The 15518-nt window shown below is 44.7% G+C and overlaps 1 protein-coding gene across 1 annotated transcript in view; it reads right to left on the bottom strand.

The window, feature by feature from the left end:
* The window catches only part of MTAP (methylthioadenosine phosphorylase), a 30990-nt gene extending 16681 nt beyond the window's left edge, over positions 1–14309 (bottom strand). The window contains exons 1-2 of the mRNA XM_077345198.1: positions 14156–14309; positions 410–496 (exon numbers count right to left, since the gene is read on the bottom strand). Of these exons, the coding sequence (XP_077201313.1) occupies positions 410–496; positions 14156–14188 (120 nt within the window). The 5' untranslated portion in view covers positions 14189–14309. The remainder of the gene's footprint in view (positions 1–409; positions 497–14155) is intronic.
* Between the last annotated feature and the right edge of the window lie 1209 nt (positions 14310–15518).

Genomic DNA, 15518 nt, shown 5'->3' with positions numbered 1-15518 from the left:
ACCCTAGGTATGTGCATGCCCTCTGATCTTTCAGGCACAAAACTCACAAACAGGAGAGTGGGCTGCTCAAAATTATATGCATGGATGCCATCCAGTGATGCCATCTAGTGAGAGATATTGCCAGGAGATCACAAATATGTGGTCACATATGGGGACACATTTGAGTGAGAGATGTTTGCTGCATATAATGGGATGCTGCAGAATCAACACCCAATACAGCCATGCCATTATCACAATTTGTGTTAAAAATCCACTGAACTTCATCAGTTGTCACACAGCATTGCAGACTGCTGTATGAGAAAGTCTGTCAGACTTGCCGTTCTTGGATATGTTCATACATACCTCCCTAAAATATGTCACACATAAAGCACACAAACAAGACGATCAGCAACAAGTACCAGGTTCATACCTTTCCATATGGCGTATCAACATATTTTTCTGTTCTGCCTTCTAGAATGTCAGGATCATCCAGGCCAGTCCCTCCAATAATACCAATCTTGGGAGAAAAAAAGTTCACATTAGAAATCTTAAAATAAATTGCTCCCAAATTTACAGTCAAAACCTCACCTTATAATGTGTGTTATTTGCTTGTCAAGTCATATCACACTTCTGGCAACTCTAATTACCTCCAAAATGACCTATCATTAACAGACATGCTCAGGTCTTGCACACTTGCTTTATTGAGTCAATCCTCTTATGTTGGATCTTCTTATTTTCCTATGCCTTCAAATTTTCCTAGCATTATTGTATTTTTCAGTGAACCCTATCTTATTGTGATGTGACCCAAATACCCTATAATAGTGAGTAGTAGTAGTAATAATAATAACAGACAGCAGAACAGAAAAGAAAGAATAGGAGACCACGAAATATTAAGAACTATGACTAGAGTTAGAGCACCCCTGAGGGAAAATGGTTTCCATCATGCCAGCTGTCACTGGAGCCCTTGGGGCAGTTCTGGGCACTGAGCAAATGACACCAGCTCAGCTCCAAAAGACAGTGTTGTTGGGAACAGCAAGACTCCTGTGAAGATAGATCTGCCATACCCAAGAATTTGGATTGATCCTGAATTGCAGAACACCATCTACCAGAAATCTGACTATGACAATTCAAAACAACTATAGCAACAATTAAAATGATAACAATAATGACAAGATTGAATGAAGGACACAGAGGCAAATATTGCTGTTTGTCTGAGATTCAAGATTGCTTTTTGTCAGGATTGCAATGTTCGAATCATTCAGCAATTTCTAAAAAATGTATTTTTTTTCAAGTACTTAAAAGCACCACCATTGTAAAAAAAAATGCTTTATCTCCTGTGAAAGACAATGGTGAAGCAAATGGAAAGGATACATCTATTCACTACAAACAAAATGTATTCCTCTCTTTAGAATCTGCAAAATGCATGCAGAATTCCACTGAAATCAACCGGCTTAGACAGGTTTAACTCTAATTGCAATGACACTGTACATTTTTTCACTGGGTGACAATTCCTGTTGGTTAAATCAACCTCTGTTTCTCCTTTATTACAAGCTTTCATGTGTACAAATTAAAAGTAAACCTTGCCTAAGGCTTCACCAGCCACAAAACTTGTTACTATATTATTTATTGATTCAGAAACTTTAAATCACCTCTCTAGACCAGCTCGAAGTGGTTCACAAGTGCAACAATACAAACAAAGCATAAAATCACAGCATAAAACATAAAGCCATTTTCAGAAGCTTAAAATGACAGTGATAAAACAGTCCCCAGACTAAAACCAGACCATAAAAACAGATAAAAAGATGGAACCCTTTGAGTTAAAGGCCCCTCAGTCACTCTGCAAACTGATCATTGACATGCCCCACAGGATCAGAAAGGCCCCAAACAGTTCCAGCATTTAGATCTCTGCATAGAATAAAATGAGAAGTAGAATAATGAGGAGACAATAGAAAAAACATTTAGCTGGTCCCTAAAATTCTCTGAGACTGACAAGTAGTCTCCATAGGACTAGAAGGAGCACATAGGACATTAACCACGGTAGGCTTAGACAAGATCACCTCAGTCACAATCAGTAAATCATATATTTTTGGAAACTATGGGTTGCTACCTGATTGGCCATCGGCCAGTAATAGCCCTCCCTTGTAGCTGAACCCCTACTGGGAGGGAGGTCTCAGCCAGGAAGGGCTGATAAGGAGTCAGCTCTCTACCCCCAACTTCCTGTTGCCCTCCAAATGTTCTGGGTGGAAACAGCACCAGTGAGCAGCTCAGGCGTGGAGGGAGAGGAGAAGCAGTAGCAGCAGAAGTTGCTGCCCCAGTGAGTAGCCCTGTTGTGGAGGGAGGGAGGGAGGAGGAGGAAGGAGGAGCAGCAGCAGCGGCCACAGTGAGTAGCTCAGCCTTGGAGTGGGGGGGGGGGGTGAGAAGCAGCAGCAGAAGGCCCCAGTGAGTAGCTCAGGCATGGAGGGAAAGTAGAAGCAGCAGAAGAGCCAGCTACAGTGAGAAGCCCTGGCATGGAGGGGGGGGGGAGGGGAGAAGAAGCAGCAGCAGCAGCAGAAAAAGCCCCAGTGAGTAGCTTGCCTCTTGAGTGGAGGGGGTGGGAGAAGCAGCCTCAGCAGCAGAACAGCCGGTCCCAATGAGTTGGACTGGTGTAGAAGTGGGGGGGGGGGAAGCTCAGGTCCCCCTGGAGGCTGGCATTCCTGGACTTCTGTGGGCCACAAGGCTGCAGTTCCCCCTCCCAAGCAATCCTTTTTTCCAGGGGGACTGATCTCTGTTGTCTGGAGATGAGATGTCATAGCAAAATTCTCCCTCCTAAACAGTCATTTTCTTCTTGGAAGCTGATCTTTATAGTCTGCAGATGAACTCCAATTCCAGGAAGTCTCCAGACTGCACCTGGAGGTTGGTGAGCCCTGGGTTAGGAATGTTCCTTGAAATTTGGAGGAGGGGCCTCAAGTGTCCGGGGGTGGGTGGGAGAAGGAGTAAAGGCTTCCCGCCAGCCCCATGGGACCCAGCATGGCCTCTGCTCTCCCTCCCTCCCAGATGTTTTCTCCAGAAGAACTGGTGCCTGGAGATCAGTTGTTATTTCTGAAGATCTCCAAGCCCCCACCTAGAGGTTGGTAACCCGAGGAGGAGGAGCAAAGTTTTCAGTCTAAAAAAGTGGAGACAAGTGATAAAAATGTGCATTAAAAAAACCCTTCTGTTTTAGAACACGTTTCTGTCAAACAAGTAATGAAGAAATGGTTGAACTGTCAAATATCAGTAAGATTTTACTCTCCTTGTTAGTTCTGTAAGGAAGCTCAAGTGTTGCTAAGTCCAAGGATCTAATCCTGCTATCAGAGAGTTCTCAAGTAGTGTTTGGAGCAGGATTTAGAATCCCAGTCAGTGATGTGCCCACTGAGAGACAATCAGACATCTTGTGAGGCTGCAATACTAGCTGATTAAAAGCCTTCAGAACTGCTAATGGCCTGCAAAGGACTGCTAAGCAGTGGTTTAAGTCTGTGACATTGCAGGCACTGCTTGAAGGGGCAAAAAGTATCTCCAATTTCCTCTTCTAAAGAACTGAGAGAGACAGAGAATGAATTACCTAGCTCTCGCTGGCGCTTCTGATTACCCCTTGCACCTCAGCTTTATAATTATTTCTGTACTAGTCCAATCTCTGTGCTCTCCCCTTTCTTGGTCCTCTCAGAGTCCACCAGGAACCGTGAACTTACAACCCGGCTCCCTCCCCCTCCTCCCTATTCTGTTTGCCTCCTCAGAAAGCCACGGGAGTAACACAGAACAGAAACAACCCTTCCTTTATTCAGTCAGTTATCTTCCGACTGGAAGTAAAGAGACCTTCAGGGTGTTCAATTAAAATCCCACCGATACGAAGATAGAGACAAATTGTAAACAAATTATAATGTTCTCCTCATGATGTCCTCCTGCAGTCTTCCAGACACTGTCTCTTGCTTCCCGAGGAGGAAAACTTAATACTTATCACACAAACAGATTAACAAATCAAAATAAATTAAAAGGAGCAAGATCTCAGGATGTCTGCAGCAGATGCCAACGACTGGAAATCCACTAGGCAGACTTTTATGTAAGAGACTACAGGAATGGGAGAGAAAATAATAAATCAGGATCAAGAGCATTCATGAAATGCAGGGACTGCAAAATGAAACAAAATCCATACAATGCAAATCTAATCAGTAATGACAGAGCTCACGTAGTAGCTTTACTTGTGAATGCAATTTGCCTTGAACAGTCAAAATTGATGTAACAGTGGTTTTGAAAATGTCTACTTTCAGGGAACCATGTCTCTGTTTTGACTCATCTGGTACAGAATCTATGCAAGCTGCAGAGGATTCTGGGATATATTCTAAGGTTCAGTTTGTTTACATATTGTCCAGGCCATTTTATTTAACACCTAAATTAGCTTCACAGCTTTCCTCACATTAAATAAGAGAGTGTGCCCTTATCATATCCCCCATTCTTTTCAGTTCCTGCAATTTTTCAGTTTACAAAAGAGATAACTGATGGAAGAGAAGGCTGAGGTTCCTAAAATGTTGAACAGGACACCAAGAGTAGACAGAGAGAACTTTTTCTCCCTAACTCAAAAGACTATCCAATGAAGCAGATGTGGTTCAGGATGGACAAAAATATTTTAATTACACAATGGGTCATCAAAATATGGAATTCACACAATGGGCAATTAACATATGAGATTTCCAGCCAGAGAATGTAGTGATGATAAGCTTAGATAGCTTTAGATTCATGGAGGATAGGTCTAATAGTAGCTAATAACCTAAAAGGAACCTACACATTGATATGCTGTAAACTTCTGAATAGTGCCAGGAAACAACGTCAGAGGGATGCCTTGGCCTCTATGTCCTGTTGTTGGCCCTCTCCAGTAACTGGTTGGCCACTGGGCAAGAAAGAATGCTGGACTAGATGGACCTCTGATTTTATTCAGCAAATTCTTCTGTGCAGTTGTCTGCTGTAGGGGAAGCTCTAGAATAGCAGGCAAGATGTCATTCAAAATTGCTCGTCTGCCACTTGCAAAACCCTTTCCAATATATGCTGGCAAAATAGGTTTAATAAATAACAACAGCAGCTTTAAGGCACTCCATTTCAATCTTCCATACCAGAAGCACCAGTTTTCATGGTATTTCCTACATCTCACTTTCAACCGTATCATTCTCCAGTACATTTAGTTTGGAATCTTTCCTTCAGTAAGTAAAGTTTGTGTGGTTCTAACTTGTGCCAAATGCACGGTTTGAAACTGTCACAACATGGGAGGATGCCAAGTGCTCAGGCATTTTTATTAATTTGCTGCCATCTTGTGGTGAGAATTAATCCACTGATGCAAAAAATGGTGAGGGCACTGCAGAATTCCTACTTCTTTTGTGCTCACTGAAGTACTAAGAGACTGAAATAATTTTGTGGTTGCCTAAATGTTCTCTCTCAAAAGGTTCACCCAAGATATGTTAGATATCCTTCAGATTAAGAAGTGTAAATGCAACTCAGCCTAAAACGAATCCAGGTTAAATGAAGGCTGAACCCTGCCCCCTACGACATTCATCAGGAACTTTTCTTCCTCTGAAATATAGTGGAGCCAAATATTTCTTAAAAGTGAACAGTTTTTTTTCTTCTGAAATCCTTACAAAATCCCTAAAAGGTAGGCTGGCTACTGAGATAGAGGCTACTCCTTGAGTAGGGCAGAGGCAACTCAGAACTTGAACTCAGAACTGACTTTTTAGATTAGGGTTCCACAGATCTCTGAGACAAATCAAATGTATCAAGCCTTGTCCTAGGAAAACGAACTACTGTTATGGAAACAGCAGCAAGCAGCATGGAAGCTCCTCCCCTTTCCCCTACCCTGCACTGGCACTCAATTGCACAACAGCCTTGGTGACCTGGCAAACTCACCCCTCCTTCTGGGCTATGGTGCAAAGCTAAACCATGCTTCAGCTGTGAATCTGGCTATAAAGAGAAGAAAGGAAACGTGTAGTATAGCTCTGTCATTTTGAAGGCAGAGTTTACCTCCATATGCCCTCCCCCACAGGTTAGTTCTGGGCAGAGTATCCACATGGACATTGGATAGCCAACTTGGTATAGTGGTTAGGAGTGTGGACTTCTAATCTGGCAAGCCGGGTTTGATTCTGTGCTCCCCCACATGCAGCCAGCTGGGTGAAAGAGCTGTTCTGACTGAGCAGTAATATCAGGGCTCTTTCAGCCTCATCCATCTCACAGGGTGTCTGTTGTGGGGAGAGGGAAGGGAATTATAAGCTGCTTTGACACTCCTTCTAGTAGAGAAAAGCGGCATATAAGAACCAACTCTTCTTCTTTTACAGATTTAAAAAATAATAATAATCTGTACTTTTCTAGTCAGCCCTTCCAATGCTGCACAGGGTTAGTAAACAACATTATAAAAACAATATAACAATATTGGTTAAAATGATACAATCTAATCACCCCAACTAGTAACAGATCAGATTGGGGTGGGTGGGGGATTGGCATTAAGGAGCTGATAAATCCTGTCTTCTGGCGGTGAGGCCAGAACTTTTTGGTGGTTAATTTATTTGGGCCCTGACCATAAGCCTGGTAGAACAGCTCCATCTTGCAGGTCCTCTAGAATTAGTTAAGTTTTCTTTAATCCAGATCACCAAGGAAAATACATGAGCCACCTGAGTTGTGTCTGTATTAGGCATAATATCAGACAGATGGTCCCCCAAACAGTTCAGTGATCCCTCTGCCCACAGAGGGGGAAAACTCTGGGCGGAAGCACCCTGACCAGCATGCCATGTCTTTCACATACAAATTAAGTCCTGACCTGAGCTCTTGGCATGGAATCTGGCATGATTCAGTTCCTGCTTACTTAGCAGAAAATTCCACAGTTCTCCCATTCCTTTCCAGGAATGTTAAGAGGGAAGTGATTCCGGTTATATTATTCATTCTTGGTATTCTACATCACAGTAAGAGCCATTGACTTAGACTTCGGAGTGTGGCTGTTCTCAGTTACAAATTTGTTATTTTCTGCCTTGCAGGTGAATCTGTTTATTGCTGAAGCAGCAACCCAATGTAACTTTGCTGCAAGTGCTAACTCCTATGCGGTAAGGAAAAAGGATGCCAATAGGGTGGCAACAACAGAACAAAAATGTATAGATCTCAGATTGTATATATCTGACAACCTGTAAGCAATGTTCACAATCCAGCACAGAGTTACGGACAATTCATCCTACAAAAGTCAATTAATGTATGGGACTCTAACCCTGAAGAAGAAGAAGAGTTGGTTTATATACCCCACTTTTCACTGCCCAAAGGAGTCTCAAAGTAGCTTACTATCCCCTTCCCTTCCTCTCCCCACAACAGACACCCAGTGAAGTAGAAGAGGAAGAGTTGGTTCTTATATGCCGCTTTCTCTACAAGGAGTCTCAAAGTGGCTTACAATCACCTTCCCTTCCTCTCCCCTCAACAGGCACCCTGTGAGGTAGGTGAGGCTGACAGAGCTTCTGACAGGACTGCCCTGTCAGTATGATCAGGGCTGTGGTGAGCCCAAGGTGGCTGCATGTGAAGGCACGGGGAATCAAACCTGGATCTTCAGATTAGAAACTGCCACTCTTAACCGCTACATCACGTTGCAGAATTATATGAGAAAGTAAGAACTCTGCTGGATCAGACCAAAGGCCCATCTAGTCTAGCATTCTTTCCACAGTGGCCAATCAGAAATCTCTGGATGGGTTACCAGCGAGGAACAAAGCCCAAATAACATACTGTTATTTGTTGCATGCCTCTAAATACGGGGTTCTGTTGATTCAGTCGGCAAAATAGTCCCTGACGGACATATCCTCCAGGGATTTATCTAATTCTTTTTCAAATCCATTTGTTAATTACATCCTGTGGCAATGAGTTTCACAAATTAACTGTGGGAAGAGCTTTCTTTTAGCTGCCCTGAATCTACCACACATCAACAAACGCCAGTGCAATCCCAAGTACGAGAGTTACTCCCTTCTTTCAGTGTTCAGATGAGTATGTAAGTTCTGCTAGTATGGGAGGGGAAGAAACAAGTTCTCAAAAGGGCTACTGTGGTGCCCCCACAAGGGATCTGGAGGCCCATTCTAACCAGTGTAGGTTTTACATTTGCACTGCAGACGTTGTTTAAAGAGCCAAACAAATTACTTCTCAACCTGGCCCATCTGAGGATAATTAAATATGCAGATTGGGACCAAGTGCAAAGGGAAAAAAATCCTCCCCCAAAATTGAGAGGACCCAAGGTTTACAGAAGAATCTAAAAACATACTCAAAATGGGGGTTAAGCCTCTCATGCTGGCCTTCCTCAGACATTAGGACCGGGCAGGGGGGAGGGGTGCAGGCAGCAGTATTGTGGAGAAGGGAGAAGGAAACATTGACCACCAGCCCAATTATCACTGTCTCTCCAGTGGTGGTGCTCTGGGTGGGAGACGGGCAAACTGCTTCCAGCCCCATCACTGTTGTCTCTCCAGTGGCAGCACTTCTGGGATGAGGAAGAGCCACAGGTGGGAAGAAAGAAAGCGTAAGATAGGGCAGTGGGGTGGAGGACACAGAAAAAGAAAGCGACAATAGGTGCTGGAGATGGGAGAACAAGATAAAGGCAGACGAGCACTGGGGCAGGGAAAAGAGGAATGGGGTGAATGACAGACAGCCATTTAGTAGGACGAACAAGCATAACAAAGAGAGAAATGGTGGGAGGGCAGGGAAGGAAGCAAAAACAGGTCCCCAGTCAAGATACTTTCTAAGCTTCAGAGTGTCAATTTCTACTTTCTAGGATGACCCAGCAAACAAAAGCCAATGAAGATGCAGGTTAATTAGAAGCATGCAGTCAAGATCAGTTGCTGAAATTTAAACTCATCCTGATAGTCAAGGCTTTAGCACTGCCAGGCTACAATATGTGGTAACTGTATAAAACTGGGGCACAATTTTCCTTCTGTATTATGCAATGGTCTCAGGACCCTGACCTTCAGTCTCCTCCACTACAGTGACTTCTTGTCTATCAACTTTGTTCCTTAACAGTAGATGGCGCTCATATATGTGATATGATTTGGCCAGTTTTCTCCTTGGCTCTTTTCTTCAACTGAACTGTGGCCTTCCTTGGGGCACAGTGGCAAAAGCTCCTGTCCACCCTTGGACTCTTGAGGCCCCACCTCCATATCTCAAGGAACATTCCTAACCCAGGGGTCACTAACCTTCACATGCAGCCTGGAAATCCCCTGGAATTAGACTATGGAGATCAGCTCCCTAGGGGAAAATGGCTGTTTTGAAAGGGGGACAATTCATCTCCAAACTCCTAATGAAAGTGCTTGCCTAAGGTGACCAGATTGTCCCACTTTTGGAGGGACATCTGGGGGGCACCTGGCAAACTGTACTTATGTTGAAATTAAAATATATATATTACAATACTATTTTTGCGTTCTATGCATTCTATGAAACTTTTTGTTGCTCCATATAGACCAAAATTTTAATTTTAATAACTCCCCCGGTCAATGGTGTCCCGCTTTAACAATGTTAAAATCTGGTCACCTTAGGCTTGCCTGGGAGGAGGGAACTCTGTGGCAGAGAGGTTGCAGGATGGTAGAGCCTGGGACCTGGGGATTTGCTGGAATTGCAGCTCATTTCCTGGCAACAGATCAGTCCCCCTGGAGAAAAGCCCTGGCTTTGGATCGCATGGAGGTGCAAGGAGGCCAGGCTCCAGGTGGGAAACAAAGAGAAATGCTGGGTAGCAGTAATTGCTAATAACCATAAACAATAAATAATCCATAAATTTGTCAGTTTCTTCCTTCAATGAAAATATTTAATGGATAGCAAAATTTGCTTAAAGAATTTAAATCTTTCAGTCAGTACTTTCTTCAGTTCAGTTTAAGATCAGAGTAAATCAAAAGCAGCAAAGAACTTACAGAGGGTTTCTCAATTACTGTCTCTGTCAGCTTTATTCAACTTTTTTTACCATTGAGAAACCAGAGAGAGAGGGAGAACAACTTACATGCAACAGGGCATGCTGAGATCAGTTCTTCTTCTACTCAGCGGACTTCAGAAACTGGCAGGAAGTGGGAGGTGGAGAGCCGTCATGCCTTATTAGCCTTTCCTGGTAGAGAGCTCCCTCCTGATTGAGGCTAAATTACCAGGGTGGGCCATTCCTGGCTGAGGACCATCTCCTACTGGGGGAATATTTCTGAGGGATCAATCAGGTAGGGATTAAATTATCTGCATGCAATTTAAGATGATCGGCTCTCATTGGCAGTGGAATTTGAACTGATTGATCCCCACTGGCAGAGTGCTCTCTCCCTATTAGCAGCACAGCCCTAGGGAAGGCCAATCAGATAGGGATCAAGTTGTCAGCACACAATTTAACTTGATTGGCCCTTACTGGCAGTGTGTTTTGAATTGATTGGCCCTCATTAGTAGAATGCTCTCTCTTTATCGGCAGCATACCCCCAAGGAGCGCCAATCAGGTAGTGGGCAAGTAGTGAGCTTGGGTTTTATAAGGTTTACTGATGATTGTATTTCACTGCTGTGAACTGCCCTGAGACCACTTGTGGGGAGAGCAGTATAGAAGTTTTATTATTATTATATACTAATAAATAAATCTTTGCCTCTCCTATGACATTTTTCATAATCTGCTTTCCCACTCCTAAACTTTTCTCGTTTCATTGCTTACGTTGTGTCATTTCCGTAATGACTCTTTGACTTTGTTCAGCTGGTGAGGATGTGAAATTAACTCATAGGCTGCATTCAGATAGCACTGCCTGCAATGGGTGCAAATGCATAATGAAGTGTGGCATCATCCTTTTTCTCACCCCTACCATCCTCCTTTCCTCACAGGCAGAGCACTGATGGAAGATTTTCTGGTTTTGGTAGCCTTGAATCATACTCCTATTTGTGACAATGTCCAAATGCAAGCTCTCAAGCAAACTGGAGTTTGCTTCCTCCCTACAAATTTGGGACCGGTTTTGTGAGGAGGAAGCAAACTTCATGTTGCCTAGATCATCTAGATGCATGCATTCAAACACAATAAATGGAAGCTTGATTCTTCCCAAAGCAAGAAGTCTTCGGCAGCACACTCTGCACACAAGGGAAAGCAGGGAAGCCCGACAATCAGAATTCATTCCCATCAGATAAAAACAGAAGTTTGTCATAATACCTGAACGTGGCTACAGACCAGCAATGCAAGGCTGAGAGTTTCATTGGTGGTTCTACATAAGCATAGAAAAGTTATTTTGATGGCTTTAGCCCCCATTTTAAATAAGTTTTTTGATTTTTCTGCAACTGAACAGATGGAATGCTGATGACATTCCGTAGCGCTGCATCAGTTTTAACTAAACAACATCAGAGACTTCACTGCTGCAACTGTAATACAATACAGATGGTTGCGGTTGCTTACGGTGCATTTTGCAGTCTGGAAAATTGGAAGTCCTTTGCCAGGGACTATGACATGACAAGGGAAAACCATTACTCACTGAATGTTAAAATGGCTGCAGAGTTACATAAGCCAACCAAACTTCCATTGTATAATGTCCGAGAGGAAGCATTGCTCCGTTATCAGCTATGCATATCACAATGGAATGCTGCAGGCAAGAAAGGATCCATGGCAGAATCAGAAATGCTTTGAAAAGAGATGTCACTTGAGGCAGAAACTACAATTGTGGGTTGTGTGCATGTGTGTGTGTGGGGCACATTAAGGAAAATGTATGTTTAAAGCTCAAAGAAAACAAGTCCAACCAGCCACTCTATTGAATAGAATTCCAAAGGACAGCACTTTATTCACTGAGAATATGACACATTTACAGATGTTTCCCTGTCTTTCCTTCTCATGCCCTTATGGTTAATAGCAAACCAGTGCTGGGTGTCAAGGGAACTGGTAAGGGAGGGAATTGTATGAAATTGCCTCTGCCTTCTTCCTTCATCTGCCACCAAGAAATCAGGAGGAGACTGGGATTTCTGGCCATGAAGAAAATATCCTTAAGAGTCAGGAGGTGTCACTAGTGACCAAGATAATTCATAGCACAGCCTTCATTCCCCATTACCATGTAGCCGTGTGAAAGTTGGACAGTGAAGAAAGCTGACAAGGAGAACACTGAATCACTTGAACAGTGGTTTTGGAGGAGAGTTCTACAAATACCGTGGACTGCTGAAAGGGCAACTGTGGCTTTTATATCCAGTCAAGCCTGGACACTCCCTGGAAGCTAAAATGAATAACCAGAGGCTGTTGGACTTCTTGGTCACATAAAAGGAAGACCAGAGTCAGTGGAAAGGGCAATAGGGCTAGGCAAAGTAGAAGGCAGCAGGAAACGAATGGGCTCAATAAAGGGAGCCCACCGTCCTAAGTCTGCAAGACCCAAGCAAGCCGGTAATGATTGGATGTTTTGGAGGACACCAGGATTTGGAGGATGTTTTGGAGGATTCATACGGTTGCCATAAATCAGAAGTGACTTCACAGGACTTGGTGCATGCATGTTCTCCCCAGTTGGTGCCCAAAGAAGCTTCAAACATCATTCTGTCCACCTCCACTGTCTCACAACAAGCCTCTGAGGTGGGTCAAGCTGAGAATATGCATCAGGCCCCCAGTCACCCGGAAAGCTTCTGGGGTAAAGGGGGGGGGGGTTAAACCCAGGTTCTGTACCCCAAGCCAGTAATCTGTAGCATATTGAAAACTAAGGACATTTATGGAAGCATCTGCTTTCTTATGCTGGGATATACTGGGCCTTACTTTATTAAGTGTCTTTTATTTTCTGCTGTTATAACATCTGATGATTTTTTAAAGTTTGCAGTGTTAGATTGACCACCTGGCATTTTTACTATCAATTCACTCGTAATATAGCTTATTCCTCCTAATAGGACTCGGAATTCAATTGCACAGTCTTTAATAGCATTTCCATTCCACAGCCTCTTCAAGCCACATGTCCACTGAGCTTCTGTGAAACACACCTGTTGCTAATGTTATGCCTTTGTTCTTTAAATGCAAGAAACAGAAGCACAGCCACATTTACTCAAATGGAAGATAATCCCGATTGTAATATAACCCCGCCAGTTATACCCAAAATAATTGTTGTTGTTGGACATAACTGTAACTCATGTCAATTTAAAACAACCACCTCTTTTCATAGCACAACATGAAAAAAATATTTTTGCATTTGAGTACATACGATATGCAAGCAGAGAACATCAGGTATTGTTGGGAAAACCGACCAATTTCTTCAGTACATGGATAAATTGTTCAGGGCTCACACATAAAATCACAGAACACTGAGTTGTTAGTCTTGCTTGCTCAACTTCTGTATTCACAGCTCAGAGGATTAAGGGGGCAAACCTAAACAGGTCTACTCAGAAATGTCCCATTTTATTAAATGGGGTTTACTCTCAGGAAACCGTTTTTCAGACTGCAGCCTGAGAATACAACCCCATGTAGGATTGCAGTCGGCTTCAGACTAGAAGCGTGCCCTGCAAACAGGGTAATAATGGACGTGGGAGGAAAGCATCTTTTCAAAGCTTATTTAAACTAGCCGCCAGCATTCTATGTGACAATAGGCACTGGTAATCATTCCGGATTAACCGAGCTGTGTGTGGCCTGGTGCATGGGCCCATTGTAGAAAGGAGGCAATGGCGTCTGGGACAAAAAATGCCACCGACCCAACCCTGTAGAAATAAAGGGGGAGGGGTATAATATCCAGCAGCAAAAAGAAGCATTTAAGAAAAAGGTGCATTCGAGCCAGGCCTGGGGCTCCGATTTCCAGAGCAAGCTTTATGAGCGGCCGAAGAGGCGTGCCTCTGAGCCCCCAGGCTCGCCTCCCGTTCCCCACGGAGCGCAAGCAAGGCCAGGCAGCGTGGCTGGTGTCGGGGTCCGCACCCCCGTTCCCGTAAAACGAAATAAACAACAGCCCTGCCAGAAGGCCTCAGACCCGGCTCCACGAGCCCCGGCAGAGATCCCTGAAACGCCAGGCGCGAGGCCAGCCCTAGCCGGACTGGCTTACGGAGCCCGGGCACCACGCACGAGCGCCCTTTCCTCGTGCTGAGGGCCTCGGGGGGGCGCGCCCCGCAGAGCAGCTCCGAGGGGGGAATGGGGGCGAGCGCCTCCTCCCTCCCCCCCCCCCCGTGAAAGGGGCGCCCCGAGGCGGGGAAGGAGAGCGCGAGGAGCTCCATCCCCCGCCGGGCGAAAAAGGAAGGAAGCGCCTACCTTCACCGGCGTAGAGGCAGCAGCTGTAGCCATGTTGGTCGGAAGCGAGGGCGGGAGGAAGGAAGAAGCGAAAGGCGGTCCTTCGCCTGGCTGGATGCTCGCCCGCCTGCAGGGGCCAGAGAAGGACGCGATTTCCCGCCAGTTCTCCAGTCGAGGGAGGGGCAAAGGGCGAACAGATTCCTCCCCCCCCCCAACCCGGTCCCCAAATCAAATCTGTGAAATCGAGTTGGAGGAAAATATTCCAAATTCCACAAAGAGTCTCCACGGCACTTTTATGACATGCAGCTCGAGGAGCGTCTAGTAGTCTCTTGCAATTGTTTCTATTCACAACTGGGAAAGGGTTTGCCGTTAAATTACTGACATGGACAGTTTTATATCTCCAGTGTCTTTGTGAAGTACAGCTGAACTCAAAAGGACTGATTAGCTGTTTTAGCAAAGAATTATCATATGGCAGAATATGGCATAATATAGATACGGTGACACAATTTGCCACTAATATACCTTGTCTATATATCTGTATTCATTATCCTTGTTCCATTTTGTCTGAGGAAGTGTGCATGCACGCAAAAGCTCACATCTTGAATAAATCTTTGTGGGTCCTAAAGGTGCCATTGGACTCTCATTTTCTGTACCTCTGTACAGGACATACTAAAACTAGGGACAGCCCATAGACAATGCATGATTGCCCATAGAGAATAAGGCAAACCACACTTGCCCATAGAAAATAATGGAAACCATATTTGCTCATAGGGAATTTTATCTTATTTATTTATTAGCAAGAAAGCCTATTGCAAGCAGGAATGAAATGGGCATTAGGACCCAGGGGACACCGGAAGTCGCAGATCTTTCTCTGTGTTTCTCTATCTCGCCCTCTAGCTATAGCAGGTAATTAGGGCTGGTGTGCAGTTTGGGGCAGCTCTCTCTGCCTGCCTCTCTCCCCCTCTGTTGCAGCAGTGGTGGCTCTCTCTGTCTCTGTCAGCAGCAGGAGCCATAACAGGTAATTAGGGCCCCTTCTTAGGAAGGAAGCAGGACTGGTCAGCAGCTTGGGGCAGCTCTCTCTTCGTCTCTCTCTGCCTCCCTCGAAGCAGGAGCAATAGAAGGGAATGAGGGCTTATGTTCAGTCAGGCAGGGCTCAGTGTGTCCTTCTGTGTCTCTGGAGCATCTGAGAGGAAGGTGGCTAGTGTCCAGGGAGGGAGAGCGGGAGCTGTAGGGGCAGGGCCAATCAGGTGCACCCTGATTGGCCCTATACCAACTTGGACAGCCCTATTTCAACTTGGACAGCCGGACACGTTCCACGCCCCAGTCTGTTTCACAAATATATAGGGAAACCATGGATAAGAATCTGTAAAGGTAAAGGTATCCC

Source organism: Paroedura picta, chromosome 7 (assembly GCF_049243985.1).
Source record: "Paroedura picta isolate Pp20150507F chromosome 7, Ppicta_v3.0, whole genome shotgun sequence".
Taxonomy (NCBI): domain Eukaryota; kingdom Metazoa; phylum Chordata; class Lepidosauria; order Squamata; family Gekkonidae; genus Paroedura; species Paroedura picta.
This window is presented reverse-complemented; position numbering and strand designations above follow the sequence as displayed.